This window comes from Carettochelys insculpta, chromosome 20 (assembly GCF_033958435.1).
Source record: "Carettochelys insculpta isolate YL-2023 chromosome 20, ASM3395843v1, whole genome shotgun sequence".
Lineage (NCBI taxonomy): Eukaryota > Metazoa > Chordata > Testudines > Carettochelyidae > Carettochelys > Carettochelys insculpta.
Window position 1 is genome coordinate 9,120,006 of NC_134156.1, and position 22,823 is coordinate 9,142,828.

Sequence of the window (22,823 nt, forward strand, 5' to 3'; positions counted from 1 at the left end):
ATGCAGCTTGCTTGGGGGAGAGAGCTTGGCAAAGGGCTCTTTGCATGCTTTGCTGCTCTGGCCTCGGCAGCCCCAGCCACTCTGGTGGGTCCTTGGACGCAAGTGGCTCCTCTGGCCCTGGCGGCCCCAGTCATTCCAGTGATGGCTCCATCCCTGGTAGCAGCCCTAGCAACAAAGGCAGCTCCTGTGAGTTGCTGGCATTTATTTGAGGGGAAGAAGGGGAATGGCGGATGGCATCCATTACACTGGGGTACATTCAACTGAGGGTTTACTGCACAGGCAAACTGTTACAACATTGTCCTAAATTATATATAACTAAAATAGAATTTTATATTACATAGGTAACATGAGCAGCTGAGCAGCCTCATAACATGAGGCTTCTGAGCAAATCGTAAGATTCCATTAGGTAGGTTTCACCTTCAGCCAAAATTGGGACAATCTTTGGTGTATGATTCTGTATGGTCCAGGTCTCCCATAAGTGTACAATATGAATAAGGCAAACACTTTCAGCAGTATGCAAAAATGAGCTATGTGGTATGTTTATGTAAGGCAGCATTGTCAGGGGGCTTCCTCATGCTTTATGAAAATTGGCTTATGAATATGTATAACTCAGACACTTTAGACAAAGTCTCTTGTAACATACCAATTTTAAAGTTACAATTGTTGAATGTGTATATCCTGCTCTTGTGCACATACCATTCTTATGTGAAATTAGAAATATAAAGTGTGGATCTGTTTATAATTCTCAATGTGCTAATGAAGGCCACTACTGATGCTCCAGAAACTTAATGGCTCGGTGATCAAGTCAACAACCTGTGAATAGTCTTGTCTGTCTTCTAAGACCAAACTGTGGTTGGTCCTAGAAAGATATGGGGCAAGGCCACATCATGCTGAAACCCATTTTGGATCAGGTACTTCTCCACTCAAGGTGAGAAAAGCTTGAACTGAGCACAAAGAATTCCCACTTTAGGCAAAAGGGACATAAAGAGTGAGGAACCAAATCTTAGGGGCAGACAGCGCAACTTTCCACCTAAGATGCTTGCTGGAAACATCTATGAGTGAACAGGGGAAATAATCAAGCCCAAGCTAGGAGGCTTTCTGTGATTTGTCACACGCACATCCTGTGATTACAAACTAGCTGGGGTATTTATTGTGTAAATAAACCTTTTCCTCTGGAGTTGATTGAAGCTTGGGCTGTACCTGATGGTAGGTAGGAAGGCCATCCTGGCCCTTTCCCTTCTTTGATTTGATAGTGGTAGCCTGGACTCCAATGACAGTTGGAGGTGCCTTCTCATCCCACCTAGATGAGCACTAGTCCAATTAATTGTGGTGTTTCATATTTGCTTTGTTCCCACCCCACTAACCCTTGCCCAGATTTCCATGTGTAGTCCAGCACTTCAGAGAGGTACAGCTAAGATGACATATGCCTATACCAATATTTCCCTGCCAGCTGGAACACTAGCTCTCTGAGGCTGCGTCTACACGTGCACGCTACTTCGAAGTAGCGGCAGTAACTTCGAAATAGCGCCCGTCACGTCTACACGTGTTGGGCGCTATTTCGAAGTTGAAATCGACGTTAGGCGGCGAGACGTCGAAGTCGCTAACCCCATGAGCGGATGGGAATAGCGCCCTACTTCGACGTTCAACATCGAAGTAGGGACGTGTAGACGATCCGCGTCCCGCAACATCGAAATAGCGGGGTCCTCCATGGCGGCCATCAGCTGGGGGGTTGAGAGATACTCTCTCTCCAGCCCTTGCGGGGCTCTGTGGTCACCGTGGGCAGCAGCCCTTAGCCCAGGGCTTCTGGCTGCTTCTGCGGCAGCTGGGGGTCCGTGCTGCATATACAGGGTCTGCAACTAGTTGTTGGCTCTGTGTATCTTGCACTGTTTAATGAAAGTGTGTCTGGGAGGGGCCCTTTAAGGGAGCGACTTGCTGTTGAGTCCGCCCCGTGACCCTGTCTGCAGCTGTGCCTGGCTCCCTTATTTCGATGTGTGCTACTTTGCCGTGTAGACGTTCCCTCGCTGTGCCTATTTCGATGTTGGGCTGAGCAACGTCGAAGTTGAACATCGACGTTACCAGCCCTGGAGGACGTGTAGACGTTATTCATCGAAATAGCCTATTTCGATGTCGCAACATCGAAATAAGCTATTTCGAAGTTGGGTGCACGTGTAGACGTAGCCTGAATGTACTTTATTCAGGTAACTTGTTTGCTGGTGGGATGCCCAAGGTGCACATGCTGCTTTACAAAGCACATGCAAGTGAAAGGCTCCAGACCTTCAGAGCTTGCCCTGTTATTCAGCCATGCCGTACATAGCTTAAATCAAGCATGAGAATCGTGAAAACCTGGTTTGGAGGGTGAGGCAAGAAAGTGTTAGAAAAGGCAAATTTCGGCCATGTTTAACTGCTCCATTGTATTATAATAATGATGGTGAAGAGTAGTGAGAAAAGCAAATGACCATAGAAAAGTGCCTTCTCCAGACCTTGCAGAGCTGACTCTTGCTCCTGTGGCTCTGCTTGGGTCTCAGTTTGCTGCTCTGCTGAATTTGTTCTTTCCATAAGCACGGGCGGTTCTGTATTGCCCTTTCCAAGTCGTTTTGAATCTCTCCTCTCCTCTTGGCCCACGGCCATCTCAGTCAGCGAATCTCCTACAATGGGCAAAACAGCACCCAAATATAAATATACTTCAGTAGAAATTGTGGACGAGAACAGAGGTCTGCATGATTCTAACCTTGACCTTATTTGTTTGATAGCTTTTATGAAAACATCATGCCTTTTTCCATCAGAAAAATCTTAGGGCCTGCTCAGGCTCAATAGGCTTGTGGAGCTGGCCAAATGTGGTGGACCCTGCTGAGTTTACAGCTGAGCCTACATAAATAACAAAAGTGCAGCTCTTTGCCTATCTGCTGTACACTTGATTAGGATAATATATGCCCCATGTTAACATTGTGAGGTCAGTGTCTTAATGTGTGTGAATTTATCATGAAATGTGGCCTGAAATACAATGGACTTTGGTTCTAAGCCTTCTAGCATGATTGATTTCTCGAGATAAGGACTTCCTACCAACAGAACTCTGCTGCTGGCTATAGAATATTCAAATATAGGGAACCAAACACCAACCCTGCTTGCTTAGGAGGTCTCCAGATGTTGTTCTAGGTTGGTTGGGATGTTTCAGCAGTTTCAGAGCCTTGAGTAAAGGATGTAGAGGCTTCTTCTTCAGTTGCATTAGGAGGGAGGTCTCCAATATACCCAAAATCATTAAGACGAAGACACCTATGAACATTGTCACTGCAAAACAAGAGGACAAGGATGTGCTTGATAAACTATTTGCTTTACTTCCACTACACCCATAGTTCATCTTCTTGATAGAACACCTTTAACATAGTGACTTTTACTCAATAAAGACAAGTACCTATGAGAGGTGGGTCATCAGAAGATGTGGGAATAATGAGTTGAAGAATCACAGCTAGCACAGACTCTCCAACACTGAGTGACAGCTGGAAGCTGATCTTGTCCCCACCAGAGGTGGTGCTGAACAAAATAGCCATATCCAATAAGTACAGAGCACACGTTGGGAAAATGAGGTTCAAAACGTATAAAATGGATCGTCTCTTCACGGAGATCTGGGGGAACAAGGCAAACATGAAATAATACAAGGGCCTGGATTACTTAGTGGATTGCTGGTTTTGATGGGAGGAGGCAGACTCTTCCAACCTTGGTTGATGTCCAGTGATCAACTCAAAGGAGGCAACAGGCCGCGGTGACTTTCCTACCTTCTTGTGCAGCCCAAGTTTCAACTGCTAGCTTTAAACCCTCATCCTGTCCCTGGCTTTCTTCCCTTGCTTGCCTTCATAACTTGCTCCCTCCCTGTCCTGTAAATTCAATTTCACCTCCTCTCATAGTCTGACCCTTCTGCCACCTGCCTTGCTAGCTCTTCCTTACCAACCCATCTCTTTCTATCATCTACTTCTATCCACTTTACATAGCCCCCTTTGCCCTCATTTTGTGTCAAGCCCTATGTTTTTCCTGCTGGTATCCTACATATGTATATTCACGAACCTGTGTCCACTGAATGCATATGCCCTTATTTAGCTGGATTTTTTTTCCTTCTTCTATTCCTCTAAATGTACATGTTCAAACTAAGGATCCTAAAGTGGCTATTTCTTTAACCATTTCAACTTTGGGCTTGTTGCCTGGCCTGTTACCCAGTCCTGCTGTGGCCATGGGGTCCTACTGCCTGACCTGCCAGCCCTTCTGTGGTTGGGACTGCCACCAGCCTGACACAACCAGCTGATTCAGAGATCACTGGGGGAGGAGGGGAAGCGGTTAGCCATTAAGCATACCAGGAAGCCTCAGGCTTATCAAATGCTTAATGGTTAAGTATTTTAACATCCATAATTCAAACTGGAGTGGACAAAAATCTCTACTTAGCGCAGGAACTTGTTTTGCAATGGCCTAGACTAGATGTCTCAAAAGAAGAAAACACTGTCTTATACCACCAGAGGATGTGGCCTAAGCCAGTAAGGATCTGGGCCCATAACTGCATAGTTTTAGATCTGTGGTGTTCTACCAGCCGTGAAGCAGTAACCACTAGAGTGGCTACTGCTATAACGAATTAGCCATGTTATTCTGAAAACATATTTATTGTTCCAACCAACTAGGCACACGCGGCTAGTGTCTAGCATGTCGGGCACCCAGGTTCTAGATCACGAAGATTTTTGTGTGTGTTTGTTATCAGCTACAAGAAAATCCAGAGACTTGCCAGCATTAATTTCTGACCCCATGTGCTCCAATAAGTGTTGTGCTGTCAAAGATCACGTTGCTGAAGCATCGTTTGTCTTTTGCAATAGGCAGCTTTAGTGCCATCTTTTTTTTTTTGGCCTTACTTCCAGCATTGTCAGGAGCACATTGCTAGGAATGTGGCAGCAGAACTGGTATGATGAGCTGTCTTGGGCACATGTCCTGCTGGACTTGTTGGACTACTGCAGTTCTCCCATTTAGACATGGGAGTCACATGTTTCCCCCAGGAACTCCTTGCAGAACACAGCACTTGGCATTAGCAGTCAATTGTGCTCTTTTTTTTTTTTTTTTTGTTTAGCTCTACAGACCTACATTGTAAGGGTCTGGCAGGTCTGACACAATAATCTGACATTGCAGAGTTGAGACATTGAGTATTGTGTCCAGTTCTGGGCACCGCATTTCAAGAAAGATACAGAGAAATTGGAAAGAGAAACAAGAATGATCAAAGTTCTAGAGAACATGACCTATGAAGAAAGGCTGAAAGAACTGGGCATGTTTAGTTTGGAAAAAAAGAAGATTGAGGGGGGACATGATAGCAGTTTTCAGGTATCTAAAAGGGTGTCATAGGGAGGAGGGAGAAAACTTGTTCTTCTTGGCCTCCGAGGATAGAACAAGAAGCAAGGGGCTTAAAGTGCAGGAAGGGAGGTTCAGGTTGGACATTAGGAAAAAGTTCCTGACTGTCAGGTGGTCAAACCCTGGATTAAATTGCCTAGGGAGGTTGTGGAATCTCCATCTCTGGAGATATTTAAGAACAGGTTCGATAAATGTTTATCAGGGATGGTCTAGACAGTACTTGGTCCTGCCACGAGGGCAGAGGGCTGGACTTGATGACCTCTCAAGGTCCCTTCCAGTCCCAGTATTCTATGATTCTATGACATTTTGCATCCTCTACTCAGAGGTATGTGGTGTTCATTTTTATCAGATCACTCTCTTCTGAGATTTTGGATTCCCGCAAAAACTTACTAAGGTAGCAATACTAGCACTTGGATGTAAGGGAATAACCTCTCTCTCGCTGGCCCATTTGTTAAAAATAGAAGTATTTGATAAAGCGCTTTGCCTGGTGGGGAACGCGTACTTGTAATCTTGGGGTTAGGACTTTACTTGGGTTATGGTTTTAGCTTTTGTAGATGAGCCCCTATGTTTTTGATAAATTACAATGCGTTTTTGTTAAATCAATAAATGAATGGTATATGCAGAATGGGAAATACACTGATAATGGAATACCTCGTAAGTTATCACAGAAATTGCTTCTCCATATGTTATAATATTTATATTTGTGAACTTCCATTCTCCATCAGTGAGGTGAAAAAGTTTGCTTTCTTTAGTCACATCCTCTGTTGTCTTATTGGACAAGAGTGTGATGTCTTCTGTTTGAGAAAAGAAAGTAAAGATGCAATGGATTAAAGGTGTTTACTTTCTCAATACAGGGAATTCAAAATCTGCTGCCTCAGGCCTGGTGTGTATTCAGAAGGAGGGAAGAAAAAGTTAAGATCCCTTTCCAGCAGGAAAGTTGCATCACTTGCCCAAAACAGAACCACAGGACCCGATTGGTGCCAAACAAGAGAATTTGCTGGACCATGGTAGGTCAATGTTAGCACATTACCAACACTTCCACTGCTTACTGGCCTCTTAGAATACATTTAGGGGTAAATTACAGCAAAATAACAGCACAGAACACTGAGAGCCAGGACTGGTGGCTGTAAACAAACTTTATGGACCATGGAAAACTTGGCCACACCCATAAGTGTTTGTCCAGCTAACTAAAACCATGGTGGATTACAGATATTGCTGGAAAAGAGCGTGACTGATTAGAAAGGATCAACCTGTAGTTGTATATTTGGTGCTTGATTCTTTTCCCAGTATAAACTGAATAACTTAATTGAAATCAAAGGATTTATACCAGTATGAGATCAGACTCGGCCAAGTTCGTCACTGCTTATACGGGAACAAATGTCTGATGACAGTAGTTTTATAATTCTGGGGGCACGTAGGTACTTGGTTGAATTCTGTCTCCCATCTTATGGCCTTGATCGAAATCCTGCTGAAGTGGGAGTCTTCCCACCGTCTCCGGGGAACTTTGGATCAAGCTCTTAGAGGAGCAGTGGGGAGTGTCTGTCTTTCTTGTGCTTCCCTATATACTTGGCAGTAGCTACTATTCTCTTCTTCAGAAACTGACTGAGGTGGCAATTGTGAAAATGGAGCATTTTCTTAGGAAAAATATCTAGGTCTCGATACCAACAGAGGGGCCGACAGCCTTGCTGGGATCTGAGTAAGATGGCTGCTCCACACATTGGAAGGGGCAGGGCCTCTGGCAGAAGGAACGAGGCTGGGGCAACCAGCCCTCAACACTGTCCGGACCATGACGGGCCCCTCCCCTCTCCCAGCTCTCACCACTGCCCAAAGCATGTTGTACGGCCCTTCAGAAGAAATGTAGAGGGTCTGGGGCTCTGGCTGCTCCCACAGTGGCAGCAGCATTGGCAACCGGGAGCCCTGAGCCTTTCTGTATTACTTTGCCTCCCCTACCCCCTGCACACACTTGCCTGGAATGGTGCACTCTGGGATGGGAACGGGGCCTGTTTAACACTTGCACTCTTAGCCAAGAGTTTCCTTCTCAAATCAAGACGAGGTGCCTTTCTGAAGGAGCGCTTTAGCTGGACGCGTATTATTGGGCTCAATTCAAGGCTAACTGGGTAACAGCTAGGGTATTTCCACACAACGGCCATGTTTTGAAATAAGCTGTTCCAGAAGACCTATTCTGGTATAGCTTATTTCAAAATAACATTGCTACAAACAAAAATGCACTTCAAAATAGCATGTAGCTATTTCAAAATGGAGTGTCTACACACGACAGAGCCTGTTTTGAAACAGAGCTATTGGACACACTATGGCTTATTTCGAAATACGTTCTATTCCCTGTCTTAACAGCACCTATTTCAAAATAGGCACAATTCCTCGTAGAATGAGGTTTTACCAATTTCGAAATAAGCCAACTGCTATTTCAAAATAATTTTGAAACAGCAGTTGCATTGCGTAGATGCTAGGATAATTATTTTGAAATAACAGCTATTATTTTGAAATAACTTTGCTGTGTAGACCTATCCTTAGTGGCCTGTGCCACACAGAAGGTCAGATGAGATGACCTAATGGTCTCTTCTGGCTTTAAACTCTAGAAACACCACAAAACATTTTCTAACACTTTAGTTTAATGAAGCCAATTACTTTTCAAGTAAAACTTAATTATTAGAATAGTTTTAGCTAAATGGAAACTGGTGCTACGCAGCAATAAAAGCTCATGCTTGAAGGTAGGTCTTGTCTCCCTGTTGCGGTGACAACCTTGGGGATGAAATAAGACAGCTGCCATAGTTGAGAACCAGATCTAGTAAGGAACTCAAACCGCCAAGCCTGGCTCCCAGGCTGTTGCTCTTCTCAGGCACGCGAGTAGTCCGATCAACTTCACATCTGCATTTTATTTTTAACCTCAGGAATGTTTTAAGGGCAAGAGCTTGCAAACTCAAGTAATCCCTATTGCACTTTGGGACGAGTCATTTGAATAAGGCTTGGTCTACACGAGACCTTACAGTTGACTTCAGAGATGCGATTCTAGCTACAGCAATTGCTTAGCTAGATCAACATATCTGCAGCCAACTCTAAGTTCTGTCCTTACTGAGGGAGGTCAACAGGAATGTTTCTCCATTCGACCACCTTTACTTCCCACAAGAGGAGGAGCACAGGGGGTCAACCGTGGACTTCAGAGAGATCGATTTTGCGCGTATTTACCAGACTTGTGAAATCAAACTTGGAAAGATTGACCCTGAAGGGCGTCATGGTAAGTGTAGTCACACCCCAGGCTGACCACTCTTGGGAGTAGAGGCTTTGCAGGAGAAGATCCTGGATTCTTTCGGATGTATGCATATAGGAGACACCCTAGTAGGAATTCATGCTGTAGCTCAGTTTCCCCTCTCGTGTAGTAAGTTTTTTTTTAAACCACAATGAGCATATTGATTAGTGGACATAAAAATTCAGTAGCAGATCAGAGCTGTGATCCAGCCAGTCCATTGTCTTGTTGCAGACAGTGGCCAGCACCAGCCAATCTGATCTAGTTGTAGTAAACATGAATAAGAATGGTCATACCTGCATACACAAATGGGAAGATGGTTATGTTGCACTTCTGGTTGTCAAATGGAAACTTGTACATCTCCAGGTTGCATGCTATGGTGACGTGGTGCTGCTGCGTTGTGTGAGTGCTGCCACTGTGCATGATGGACAGAAAGTTCCGGCCGAGCGTTTTCTCTTCATCCACTCTGAAGAAAGCAACATTTCAACAGCAGGAAACAATAAAATGACAAAGTGCTCACTGCAAATCCAAAGCCTTATTTTATTTGCAAGCTTGCTGTTTGTCTGACTTTGAATGGTCAGTGACCCTGACTACCCACAACAGGAAATGGGCAAGAAAAGGACAAATGACAGCGAGTAACAAGGGATGAGAGATTTAACGGAGGAGGACTGAAAGGCTGTGGGAGGAGATGGGAAGAGAGTAAGCAAGCTGAGCAACTCGGAGGTGCAGAGAAAGGCTGATAACCCCCATCTACACCAAGACTTAGGCTAGGTCTACACTATGAGATAAATTTGATATTTAATAAATTCGATTTTTCAGCCTCATTCTTATGACTTCAAATTTAAGTGGGGGTGGGGAGAGGGATAGCTCAGTAGCTTGAGCATCGATCTGTTAAAGCCAGGGTTGTGAGCTCAATCCTTGAGGAGGCCATTTAGAGGTCTGGGGGCAAAAAGGGGACTGACTCCATAGCTATTTCTACACAGGCCACTTCCTTCAGAAGTGGCATGCTAATACACAGAGCAAAAGATGCTAATAAGGCACAGATGCAAATTCCCCATGCCTCATTAGCATAACATCATGTGATCCAGAGTCCAGAAGACTGTTCTTCATAAGAACATAAGAATGGCCATACTGGGTCAGACCAAAGGTCCATCCAGCCCAGTATCCCGTCTGCCGACGGTGGCCAATACCAGGTGCCCCAGAGAAGGAGAACAGAAGACAATGATCAAGTGATTTATCTCCTGCCCTTGTACTAAAGGCTAGGGCACCATACTTTACCCCTGGCTAATAGCCATTTATGGACCTAACCTGCAAAAATTTATTGAGCTCTTTTTTAAACCCTAATAGAGTCCTGGCCTTCACAGCCTCCTCCGGCAAGGAGTTCCACAGGTTGACTGTGCGCTGTGTGAAGGATTTCCTTTTATTAGTTTTGAACCTACTACCCTTCAATTTCATTTGGTGTCCCCTAGTTCTTGTATTATGGGAAAAGGTAAATAATTTTTCTATATTCACTTTCTCCACACCATTCATGATTTTATATACCCCTATCATATCGCCCCCCAATCGCCTCTTTTCCAGACTGAAAAGTCCCAGTCTCTCTAGCCTCTCCCCATATGGGACCCGTTCCAAACCCCTAATCATCTTAGTTGCCCTTTTCTGAACCTTTTCTAATGCCAATATATCTTTTTTGAGGTGAGGAGACCACATCTGCACGCAGTACTCAAGATGTGGGCGTACCATAGTTTTATATAGGGGAAGTATAATATCTTTTGTCTTATTATCTATCCCTTTTTTAATAATCCCTAACATCCTATTTGCTTTACTAACTGCCGCTGCACACTGCGTGGATGTCTTCAGAGAACTATCCACTATAACTCCAAGATCCCTTTCCTGATCTGTCGTAGCTAAATTTGACCCCATCATGTTGTACGTGTAATTTGGGTTATTTTTTCCAATGTGCATTACCTTACACTTACCCACATTAAATTTCATTTGCCATTTTGCTGCCCAATCACTCAGTTTGCTGAGATCTTTTTGTAGTTCTTCACAATCCCTTTTGGTTTTGACTGTCCCGAACAACTTCTTCCACACTCCAAAATGCCATGTAGAAACATGGCCCCTGGGGGGGGGCGCTTCCAGAAGGAAGTCCTTCTTCCCAAAAAATTTTGGGAAGAAGGGGGCCTCCAGAAGAAGCACATCCTTCCAGAAGCCCCCCCACACACTTGGGCTGCACTTCCACACAGCATTTTGGAGTCCAGAAGAACAGTCTTCCAGGCTCCAAATCACATGACATTATGCCAACGAGGCACACGGAATTTGCATCCACGCTTCATTAGCATCTTTCCCTCCGTGTATTAGCTTGCCATTTCTGAAGGAACTGGCCTGTGTAGAAACGGCCAATGACTTCCAAGGCCCCTTCCAGCTCTGAGACACATATCTCTGTATATTATAAGTGCCCACAGACCTTCTTGAAATTCAGCACACCATTTTTCCATGTTGAGTTTCTGCATCCCCATTGCCCTATGCAAGTTTGACAGCATGAGCAGTGCATTGTGGGTACCTATCCCACAGTGCCTTAGCCCCAGTTGCTTGTGGGTGTTTCATGTTAGAATGCCAGAATGCAAAGCACTGTCCCAGAATTCAGAGCACACAGGAACAGAATCCAGACCTCCCTCAAACTCCCCAGGTTCCCTGTGCCATGCGTCCTCTGTGAATGTTGGCATAGCACAGCTGCCCCCTGCTATCAGCCCTGTCCACCTTGCCTGGTTCTGTCAGCCACTTGTCCAGACCTTTATATTTGCAGGCCTGGGCACTGTATAATTCAAATTCTAATTCTAATTCAATCAAAAATTCACTGACTTCCTGTGACCTTCTTCCTGTGCACCTGGATGGAGAGCAGCAGAGAAGGAAGTGGCCATACATGTGAGATACATAGGGGACATGGCAAATTAAAGACATGGCATTTCCACACTAGCATTTATTTAAATTTTCAGTTCAAATAGATGCTGTACCCATCTGGTAATATCGACATTTTGTTATTGGTACGAGGGCTCACTAATGCCAACTAATGGTATTTATAGGGAAGACAGTGACATTTGAATATCAAGCTAACTCCTTTAAATTTGATTTTATTTCGTAGTGTGGATGCAGCCTTTGTTTGCTAGTTGAGACAGGAAAGACATTCAACACACGAGCCACATGCACCATTGGGCCACTGATTGTAGATCTAATTGTGATCTCACTCTGCTTCCATCTTCTATTAACTTCAGTTGAATTATTCCTGCTTTCCAGCAGTGACGTGAGAGCAGAATCAGACCCTGTGTCTTTGTGCCATGCTGAGCATGCTGTTGCTGCTTAAGAAATACTTGAAAATACTTAACTCTTTAGCGACAGTGCAGCAGGCAAAAGGAACAGTGATAGGCACTAAGATATACTTTCAGAGTCTGTTTACTTTTGATTGGTGTCCCTGCCTGTCAGATAGCTTTTCCATAGCCTACACATATTCAAGTAGTGCCTCCTCATTCAGGGACTAAACCCCTCCTGCCTCCCCATAAACAATGTTTTCTTATTGTCATGAGATCAATTACTTAATTTTCGCTATCCTCCACCACCACCACCACCACCACAAAAAGTCATCCTCCAAAACCTTTGCTTATGTGAGTAATCCTCTCTAAGGTGAGTTGGTCCCAGTCACATGCCTTGTAAATACCCCTCTTAACAGAAGCAAGTTGAAATCAGCCAAGGAGCATCTTACTGTTCATAAATGTGGATATATGGAGACCAAAGTGTATCCATTGGCAAATTAAGGTTGGAAATGTTGCAGAAATCCTGAGGATTCCAAGTCAAAGACATTTTCCCACTTCTAGAGGAAAGGGAAAAAAAAAAATCACAGCATGGAACCCATGTGTGGACTCACAGCACACAGAAAATAGCTTTGATTTTACAGAAAAGGGCTCTTACCATGGTCATTAAGAAATAGACAGTGACCGTTTGTAGCTTTTCAGTCCGGAGAAACAAAATGGGAAAATGAGTGTTATGATTTCATTGAGGTAGATACAGAGCTTGGTGTCTGGTCAGCGTTTTTCTGACAATGATGGTGTGATGGGTGTCAGAGACATGAGAAAATCAGGTCAGGTCAATGACTTCCTAAGGAATAGAATGGAAGGATAAGGTTCAATATTTGGAAAAAAAAATAGTTCCTGGTAAAAATAAACCAGGTTGTGTAAATCTGAGCTGGGAGAGGATTAAGAACAGAGCAGTAGAATGGGAGAAAGATTGCAATACAGCTCAGTGAAATAGTCTACTACAGAATCTGATCACTGATATATAAGGATGGTGACACCAAACAAGAATGACCAGGTGTCTCCTTACTCTCTCTCCCCCTCCAAATCTGGGTTGCTGTAACACTGGACAATAATGTGCACCCAGGCTAAATTGAGAGCGATATTTCCCTTTTAAAAGGCTTTTTTTTTTTTTTTTGGGTAGGGAAAAGTAAAAGAGAAGTGCAGATGAGATCCAAATCGGTGCCCCTGAATATGCTCAGAAAACTTTGCATTGCTTTGATCACACAACGCAGCCGAAGAGAAAAGTTACAAAGTGGGTAGGAGGCTGTTCTAGGGAAATTAACCTTGTCCTGGACTTTGATCTTTTAGAGCTCATTTTAATGTGACACCTGTTAACATGAGATGAGCCCTAAGGCGATTTTAAACAACGCTCTCATTTGTGCAGATGTGAGAAAATATTTTACACCTGGCACGTCCAAATATACATTGCCCTGGGTTATACTTTCAGACCACAGCCATAGAGCTTGGAGGAGAAAACTTGCACATTGGCAGCAGTAAAGGCGGATTTGCTCCTGATTTGCATTGGTATGAGTGAGAAAAGAACCAACTCATTCACTCTAGAACCATCAGCTACCTCAACCTGTCAATTTCCACAGGATTTCCTTTAATAAAAGAACTGATAAAGAGGTTTTTTCCTTACCACTGAGAGGATGGAAAACAGTAAAAATTCTACTTCCACTTTCAACGTCTCTTTCCAATTTTTCTTGGGTATTGTATGTAGTGCATGTGCCTTTTCAGAGGAGATATTTAAGTGCTCAACAACATCATCATACTTACAGAAATGTTCTGGGGCAGCACCTGTGGAAACAAAAAGAAAGCGAGGTTATATTTACGCATCTCACCAGGATAATACTGGAAGAATCTCTGAATGCACTGCACACCCTGCCTAGGGAATGGGAATACATGTTAGAACATGACAGCTTACCTGCTGGAAAACCACTGTCAGATCTTTGTCCCCTTTCACACTGCCAGGACTAGGGTAGCTGTCTTAATCTTTCTCACACAGATATGAGAACATAAATGACATATGGGTAGTCTGCTGGGTTTTCCCCTGGTCCTATTACAATTTAACTTACTTGGTACCAAAGACAAAGTGAGAATAGCTAAGAATGTTTCCCACATCTCTCCCCTTTTCCTAATTAAGCCAAGATGCTACAGCTAGCTGCCTGTGGCTATCAACTGAGGTGCAGCTGGTGATTTTATATTAATTAGTGTAGGGAGGAAGCTTATATAAATGAAGGCTTTGGGGGCGGCATTATGAAGAATATAGTGGTAATGGCTCAATGCACTCAGCTGGCTCTTGGGATGAGCTCAGCAAATTACTATTAATGTTATTGATGTAATGGAGCCTGTGCTGTAGTAGATAGAATTTGCTTTAACACCAGGGATTCCAACACCCCACTACCACTAAAGAAACTTATGCAGAGGAAAGTGAAGGATTCAGCATCAGCAGGCATAATAGTAAAAATATTGGCCCATGAAGGGCCCAGTCTTGTTTGTGGTTATACATCAGGTTCAAATCTGATGCAGTTCACTGACCTGCCTGGGTTTTGTTTGGAAATAGTCTCTCGGGGTTTTCACTAGTATGGCAGAGCAACATCTGGGACTGCACAACTTGTCTTTTTTATCTGAATTTCTGCCTCCCTATGTAGGCTGCTCAGGAGAGGGGTTAATAAGGGACCATGTAGTAGAACTTCTCCATTTTCTGAACCATCTGTTCTTTCACACATGCACTCCACCCCTCTCTCTTCTCCCTTTTGTGGGGTGAGCAGACACTTTCAGTACAAAAAGACCCCCTGACTTCAAAAGCCCCTTCTTTCCATTTGATTTTTGGGATCAGGGGGTCCTTTTGAAAGGCCTCTGGCTACACGGGCAGCGTGTGTTTCAAAAGCATCACTTTCAAAGTGTGTGCAGCCACCATTATGCTAATGACGTGCTGTATATTCATGGCAGTGCCTCGTTAGCATCTGCCAAAGTGCCTCATTACCATGCCCCTTCCGAAAGAAGGGGGCTTGCATGGCCACAGCTATGATGTAATAGTAACAATTTTTTAAAGGGCTTATATACAAACCCTAGAAGTCTAAATAATAAGCTGAGTGAACTAGAGTGCCTCATATTGAATGAGGATATTGAATGTTATAACAGGCACCACAGAAACTTAGTGGAATGAGAATAATCAATGGGACACACTAATACCAGGGTTTAACGTATTTCAGAAGGACCGACTAGGTTGTGCTTGTGGGGGTGTGACACTATATGTGAAAGAAAGCACAGAATCAAATGAAGTAAACATCTTAAATGAACCAAACTCTTCCACAGAATCTCTAGGGACAGTACAGCAAGAGCCCGGTTTTCCGGCATTTGGATAACCGGCACATTTAGTTAACCGGCATGAAACCAACTCAACAGGCCGTGCATGGCTGAGGGTAACCTGAGTGCAGCTGGAAGGGCAGGTGAGTCCCCAGAGCACCATCAGCTGGAGCATCAGGGGCCAGATTCTGCCCCTAGCTCAGCCTTTACCCCCTCTCCTAGCAGCCAGGGTAGGAACAGGCACGGGTGAACTCGGTGGGCTGGGGCGGTGGAACTCACCCAGCAGAGAGGAAACTGCCCAGGGTGCAGGAGCTGCATAGGACCCCCGCCCCAACAGCTGGGTGGTGAACACACCCCGATAACTGCTGCCCCCACCCCCGGCATGACACTCCAGTCCCCATGATGCAGGGCGGACAGCTTGGCTCAGTAGCTGCTCTGAAGCTCCCGCCAGCCAGGCGTGTCTGCTCCTTTCTCCTTGGAGGGACCCCCAGTGGCCCAGCTCCTTGGCTCAGAGCGCGCCCCGCAGGCAGGCCTGAGCCCTGGTCCTGCTGCCAGCTGGATGGCCGGGGAAGGGCCCATAAGCGGTAATGCGGGCGGGGGGGGGGAATCGGGCCGCTGGAGAGGCTGGGAAGGGAGGGGGACCTCCCCGCTGACGGTAGCTGCAGAGGATGCTCGGGGCGCCCAGAGGCTGCTCGCAGGTCAGGAGCCCCATCCCCAGGGATGCCCCTGCAAACCAGGCAGAGTGGCGAGTATCCTCTTCCCGCCCCACGAGGACGTTGACAAAGGTTCCTTTGTTGTGCCTGCGAGAGCACGCGGGCGGGTGACTGGCCCAGCTGCGCGCGCCGGGAGCAGCCCCCGTCACTCCCTATTGGCTGCTGCGGCGAAAGGGAACAGTCCCCGCGGAGCAGCCAGGTGAGAGGGATGCTCTTCACTAGCCTGTGCCCAGCAAAAGGACACTGTGACCGCGTGGCCTAATGGATAAGGCGTCTGACTTCGGATCAGAAGATTGAGGGTTCGAGTCCCTTCGTGGTCGGGCGATTTTTCTCTTTGTTTTTTCTCCTGCTAGAGAAGGTTCCCGCCTAGGAAGAATCAGTATTTACCCCGACCAAATTAGCGGCCCAAGGTGCCTTAAATGCACCCAACCCATCAGTTCAGACATGCCAATAGAAAGCTCTGCCAAGTGCACTGGCAGAAGAGTCCAGCTAATCGCAGTGAAGTCTTAGACAGTTGTGTTTAGTTTGAAACAACCAAGCTTAGTGGGGGTTGTGGCAGATTGGGTTGGGGGTTAGTGTTTCTGCGGTGATGGGTGGTGTAGTTGCTGGTAAATTGGGTGGATTGAAGAGTTGCCTTGTCCCCAGGAGAATGAATTTGCTCCATGATTTTTCTTGCCTATCTGCTTTTGCATGTATTCCTGGGTGACAACAGCAGGGTCTTCAAACATCCAAAGAGCAGGGCTAAAATAAACTGGGTTTCCCTAAATTGAAATGGATTTGCTTTCTCACCAAACAGCCCTGATCTTACCTGCAGGGTTGGAAGGACTGAGTCTGTCGAGGCCCAAAAAGTCTGTGCACAATGTCTGAGCGAAGCAGCTCCTGGACTTGTGACCATAGAAGAGACGTCTCTTAGCTGGGTGTGGCAGGTCTGCTCTTGTCCACCACAGTCTGTCCCAAAGCATCTCACCATTTCCTGAGGTTCAGCTGATGTGACACTATCTGCCATATTCTTCATAGTAATATTATTATGGGAATTATGCAGGGGGGTCATTCCAGGTTGAGGGAGGGACTCCGTGGGGCTGACAGGAACGCTGGGCTTGTGGCTGAGAGGGGAGGAGGCTCCATGTCCTTCAGAGATGCAGAGCTGAGGGCAGTCAGCCATCAGGCCTCCTCCCAAGCTGGTGGAGTGGCAGTGTAGGTGGGGTGAGGGCCTAGGGCTCCCCCTTCCCATGTGTGTGTGGCTCCGCTGCTTTCCTGGGGCTCCTGGGGACTGCTGGTGGCTGCTACTTCCTTCCTGGCTACCTGGGGCTTGGTGGAGTTGGGAGGAGCCGTCCCTCCCCCCATATCTCCTTGTCCTATATTTGGTACAGGGAGATACAGTCATCCTACCTAGTACACTCATCCCTCATTTAAGAGTACTTTACTAACGAGTACTTGCTAAAACGAGGACCATATATACCTACCTTTATTCACTAAATGAGTGAACTTTCTCCACTTATAAGACCTCCAAACTTCCCCCAGTCTTAGACACCGCCCCCGCATCCCTAAACAGCCTCAGCCTTAGACACTCCTCTTCCTCCCACAGCCTTTTCACCGTGGCTGCTAGGCTGGGTGGCTCCCCCAGGCCTCCTGCTCAGAGCAATTAACTCAAGTGTTTCAGTACCTAGGCATAAGGTAATTGCTATCCCTAGTGATAGAGATAGGGATAGCTGCCATCTCCAGCAGCTATTGATAGATATCTGCCTGAGACAACAGTGTAAAGAAACTGCAAATGGCTTCTTTAACAGCCATATACGGCTGGGAACTGCCCAGCTAGCAACCGTTAACAAATCTAATGGGACCCATCGGCTGGGAATCCCTGCTCTACATCCACACACTGCATCCTATTTCTGGTGCCAAACTGTTCAAATACATCAGAAAAGTACCCAGGCAAAACTGGTTTATGTCAAGTTACAAGCACTTGGAACGAACTGGAGATTTTTACATGTATTTAAATGGGAATTTAGTGTCGGTCTTAAGAGTGTTGTCTACGAGCAGAAATTTGGGAACTAATCGTGCTCGTACAGTGAGGGATGAGTGTGTAAGATTATATTAGGTATTTGTATTGTAAACCTCTGTAATTATTTCATGCTTCTTCCCTGTTTGAGTTATATAATGAAAAATATTAGAGAGGCAGCTGAGTTAGTCTGTATCTTCAAAACCAGCAAGGTGTCCTGTGGCGCCTTATAGACTAACAGATATTTTGGAGCATAAGCTTTCGTGGGCAAAGACACGGCTTCCTTATAGAAGGGGTTAGGTTCCAAACACAGGAAGACCCATTGAACCCAAATGAGCCATTGTGAAACATCAAAGCAGAGTGGAAATACAATTAGCACCCCTGAACAGGAGACGTGCTGGAGAACTCCTCTCATTAGTTTGAACACTGGCAGAAGGAAATAAATATCTCCAGCTATCAGGAAACGTATTCTGCTGAAGATAGCATAGAGAAGTGGCGTCCAAAAGAAATGTACTGGATTGCCGCAGGGTCCCCCTGCAGCCGGATTACTGATTGGTGGGGCACATGAGCGGAGGGGCACCCCACGTGTGCTGTTCACATTTTGCCACTGTCTGCTGCGGCGAACGGGGAGCGTATTGGGCACTGAGACTTCAAAGCATAAGCAAGGGATCTTGGGCTGTTTAGAGTGTGTTAGCGCTAGGGACAAACACAGGAATGTAAATTTGACAGATTTTGGAGGGGCACATTTTGGGCTCTTGTCAGGGCCCCAAGGCTGGTGGAGCCCAGTATGTACCTGCCCATTACTGGGGAGGTGGGGCCTGTGCCTGTTTGCCCCCCACTTGTGCATCTCCCCCAGCTAAAGGATCTATAGTGCTTGTGTATTACAGTAACTGGTTTCTCGTGGGGGAATTCTGCACTACTCTGCAGGTACATAATTAATGAGCTGTGCATACAGTACTTTTAATTTTTTCCCTTTGAAATGTTGCTGCAGTTCTGCCCTTTGCCCACCAGAGGGCCCCTTTGGCCCTAGAGCACAGGAGCCGCTCCCAGAAGAGAGAGCTTGTCTTCTTCCCAGGCCAAGTCAAGAAGCTGGCTGTGGGGAGACAGACAGGGTGGGGTGCTGGGGTGCTCAAAGGGCTAGTGAGGGAGACAGACTTAGGCAAGGGGCTGAATGGGAGTGGAGAAACAGGGCCATGCAGGGAGGGAGGTACAGTGCTACTTAGGGGCAGAAGGCGGTGGTCAAACCCTCTGTCCCAGCCCTGAGCTCCTCAGCCCCAGTCCCACACCAGAGCCCACACCCTCAGCTAGAGCCTTGGCACCCCAATCCTCTGTTCCTGCCCTGAGCCATCTCCCATATTCAGAGGCCTTTTGCCCCCCACCCCAGTAAAAGGGAGGGCCAGAGCTGACATGCCATGTTAGATTCTGACAATGGGCCACATCCCCCGTCTGATCTGACTTGTTTTTCCTCTTTTGATACATGGTACTGATAACGGGCCATTTCCACCCTGATTGAACAGACCTCGTCAGCTCTGTCCCTTCCTTTTACTGGGACCCCACTCTTTAAATACCCCTCTGGAAACTGCCCTCCACTCGTGCATCTGATGAAGCGGGTCTTTGTCCATAAAAGCTTATGCTCCAAAGTATCTGTTAGTGTATAATGTGCCACAAGACTTATTGTCCCTGCCACAGGCTCTTTAGCAAATCCTTTTACCTGTGGCATTTGGAGATGACATGTGAAAAGAAACCGACCACGAAGGGACTCGAACCCTCAATCTTCTGATCCGAAGTCAGACGCCTTATCCATTAGGCCACGCGGTCACAGTGGAAAGTGAGACATTCACCGTGAAGACCTGATGTATCAACTGCAGCATCAGATTTCAGCGATGCTCACTGAACCTCAGAGCAGACGATTTTCACCCTTAGGAGACTAAATACGATACTAGTTTCCAACAAGTTACGCCTCTGTTGTAAGGGAAGCTCACAATCCTTTTTGCATCTCTTCCACATTGGTACTGGGGACGAGAAAACACTTGCTTCAGCCGTTTAGAAATGGCCATAATTAAGCAAATCCAAAGTCAGCCGGTGTTACGGGCAAGCCCTGGTTTTCATAATTTGCCGTCTTTTAATTTTCAAATCAGAATACGGCCTCCCCTAACTAGCTAGGCCACTCAGGGCTGCTATCACAACGGCAAGACTGATTTTCCGACTGTGTTTGGACCCTCACTTTACTCTCCAAGGAGGAAGCGACGTGCGGACAACGCGCGTAGCTCAGCTCCTGCGGTGGTTGCCAGCACACACTTGGTCAGCCAAGGTTTTCGCTACCCTTCCTCGGCTCCTTTTTAGCACCCGTTGCTGACAGCATGAATGAAGGAAACGCTGCAGGATTCGAACGTCAGACCCATCGAGCCAGATGACAGAGACTTTATCCACCACGCCACAAGAGCAGCGCGAAAAAGCCTCTCGCCCTCATCCTTTTAGTACCTTACTGAACCAGCTGCTGCTTTGCGCATGCCCTCGGGTCACCCCCGAGCATGTAGCCCCCAAGCTCCTCCCTGCCCCGTTCTTTGCAAGGGGGGAATCGCTCTAGCTTTTGCAGGAGGCCAAAGGGATTGTGGCACCAGCTGGCTTGGGTTCTGTCCGCCCTGGTGAGATGCACAGCCCAGGGGCGCGGCAGGGGGCTTGGAAGCGAGGTGCGGGAGCAATGGGCGGGGGGGGGGCGGGTTTCCTTTCCTGCCCTTGGAAAGGGCCACACCCCCCCGGGGATGCGCTGAGGCGCGGTGATAACCCAGGGCACAATGCAGGGGAAGGAAGGCTGATTTCAGGAGGCGGTGCGAGATGAGGCTCGGCTGGAGCCTGTGTTGGGGCTTTCTGGAGGAAAAGGCTGTGGCAAAGAAAGGAGAACACGCGGAAGAGAAAGTTTGGCCATCACAGAGTTAAGGAAACGTGTGCAAAGGTTTTATGTATCAAGCCCCAGTGGCCTAATGGATAAGGCACTGGCCTCCTAAGCCAGGGATTGTGGGTTCGAGTCCCATCTGGGGTGAAGGGGTCTTTTTCAAACTCGCTTCCTTTTTAAGTGGTAAATTCCATCTCTAGGTGGAAGCTGAATGGCAGCGCTGGCTACAAATTTAAATAGCAGAACAGTTTTCTCAAGAGTTAACAGGAACTCCAGGGCTGGGTAATCAGCTCTTGGCTGACTGCTTACCCTCTTCCTGCACAATGCAGTATGATGCCCATCGCTATGTGTCAGAGAGGGAGCCCTGTTAGTCTGTGTCTTTGAGAACAAGAAGTAGTCCTGTGGCATCTTATAGACTAACAGATATTTTGGAGCATAAACTTTCATGGGCCAAGACCCCCTTCAGCAGATGCATTGTTATTTGTATGCATGACACATAATTTCATACCATCTAGGTTATTCTTTATTTGTTCTAACTACTGTGATTACTTGTTTGGACAGTAACTCTCTGTTCAGCAGCAGGTGAGTTCTAATTTTGTTTTATTTTTGTGGTTTCCCACCTCCCTCTTCTAATAACTGTTACTTTTGTTTTCAGTCTTCCTTCCCTGCTTCTCCAGAATGGGGGTGAAAGAGGAACCAGAGCTCCCCTTGGGAGAGGGGCCAAGGGAAAAGGAATTCTGCCATGATTTATGGAGTCTGGGAAGATACATGGAGCCCAGTGGGGGAGGTTGCCCATGCCTTGAAGGTGTGCAGGGGTTTGGGTGTCACAGAAAGGAGCATGCATGTTCTTGAGGTCTAACCAGGGCTGCCACACTAAGTTGCTCTTCAAGGGGGAACTGTCTCTGGGAAGCCACATGCCACCTGCCTGGCTGCTCGTGCTGCCTCCAGATTGTGTGGCTTCCGTTTATTGCATCAGCGAGGCTTTGGCACTGAGCATAGAAAGTGCCATGTCAAAAGATCATGGATCCTGGCCCACTGCACCTGTCCTGGGGGAGGTAGGGGGAAGTTTGGGCCATGGCTCCCACCCCTCTGCCTATCTTGAGCAGGGGATGGTTTGGGCCATGGCTCCTGCCCCCTCACCTGTCCCCAGGTTGGGGGGCTGTGTCAGGCTGTGGCTCCCAGCCACCCCACCAATCTAGGGGGAAGAGACAAGTGAGACCCAGGCTCCCAGCCCAGGCTGAGAACTAGCTAAGCCATAGTGGGCACAGTGTGAGCTGGGTGGGGAGGGGCTGGGCTGCTTTCTCTGTCCCCAGAGTGAGCTTGTGAAGTGGGAGCTTGTGGGGGGTCAGGAAGCAGCGCTGGGCTCAGTCCCACACTGTGCTCTGGGGGAGGAGAGGAGAGAAGGGCAGGCTCTTTCTTGCAACCCCTGACAGAGCAGCAGGGGGAAATCAGGACCAGGGCTGTGGTTTTTGTGCCCAGCCCTAGCCAGAGTGGCTACAGCATGGGGAGAGGGGCCAGGGCCACAACTCTTTCACCTGAGCTACGTCTACACGTGAAGCCTACGTCGAAGTAGCTTATTTTGATGTAGCGACATCGAAATAGGCTATTTCGATGAATAATGTCTACACATCCTCCAGGGCTGGCAACGTCGATGTTCAACATTGATGTTGCGCAGCACCACATCGAAAGAGGCGCTGCGAGGGAACATCTACATGCCAAAGTAGGACACATCGAAATAAGGGTGCCAGGCACAGCTGCAGACAGGGTCACAGGGCGGACTCAACAGCAAGCCACTCCCTTAAAGGGCCCCTCCCAGACACAGTTGCACTAAACAACACAAGATCCACAGAGCCGACAACTGGTTGCAGACCCTGTGCATGCAGTATGGATCCCCAGCAGCAACAGCAGCAGCAGCAGCCAGAAGCCCTGGGCTAAG

The 22,823-nt window shown here is 46.9% G+C and overlaps 1 protein-coding gene and 3 non-coding genes across 4 annotated transcripts; 2 read left to right on the plus strand and 2 right to left on the minus strand.

The window, feature by feature from the left end:
• Positions 1-2,397: 2,397 nt before the first annotated feature.
• On the minus strand, positions 2,398-14,097 carry LOC142023719 (5-hydroxytryptamine receptor 3A-like). Its single transcript, XM_075014968.1, is given in 10 exon segments — positions 2,398-2,645; positions 3,118-3,285; positions 3,410-3,620; positions 6,022-6,164; positions 8,929-9,098; positions 12,387-12,476; positions 12,478-12,494; positions 12,593-12,635; positions 13,614-13,773; positions 14,052-14,097. Coding segments are annotated over 10 exon segments (1,296 nt in total).
• Positions 14,098-16,245: 2,148 nt separating this feature from the next.
• Positions 16,246-16,318, plus strand: TRNAR-UCG (transfer RNA arginine (anticodon UCG)). Its single transcript has one exon. It is a non-coding gene; the product is annotated as a tRNA-Arg (tRNA).
• Positions 16,319-19,739: 3,421 nt separating this feature from the next.
• Positions 19,740-19,812, minus strand: TRNAR-UCG (transfer RNA arginine (anticodon UCG)). Its single transcript has one exon. It is a non-coding gene; the product is annotated as a tRNA-Arg (tRNA).
• Positions 19,813-20,961: 1,149 nt separating this feature from the next.
• On the plus strand, positions 20,962-21,034 carry TRNAR-CCU (transfer RNA arginine (anticodon CCU)). Its single transcript has one exon. It is a non-coding gene; the product is annotated as a tRNA-Arg (tRNA).
• Positions 21,035-22,823: the final 1,789 nt, after the last annotated feature.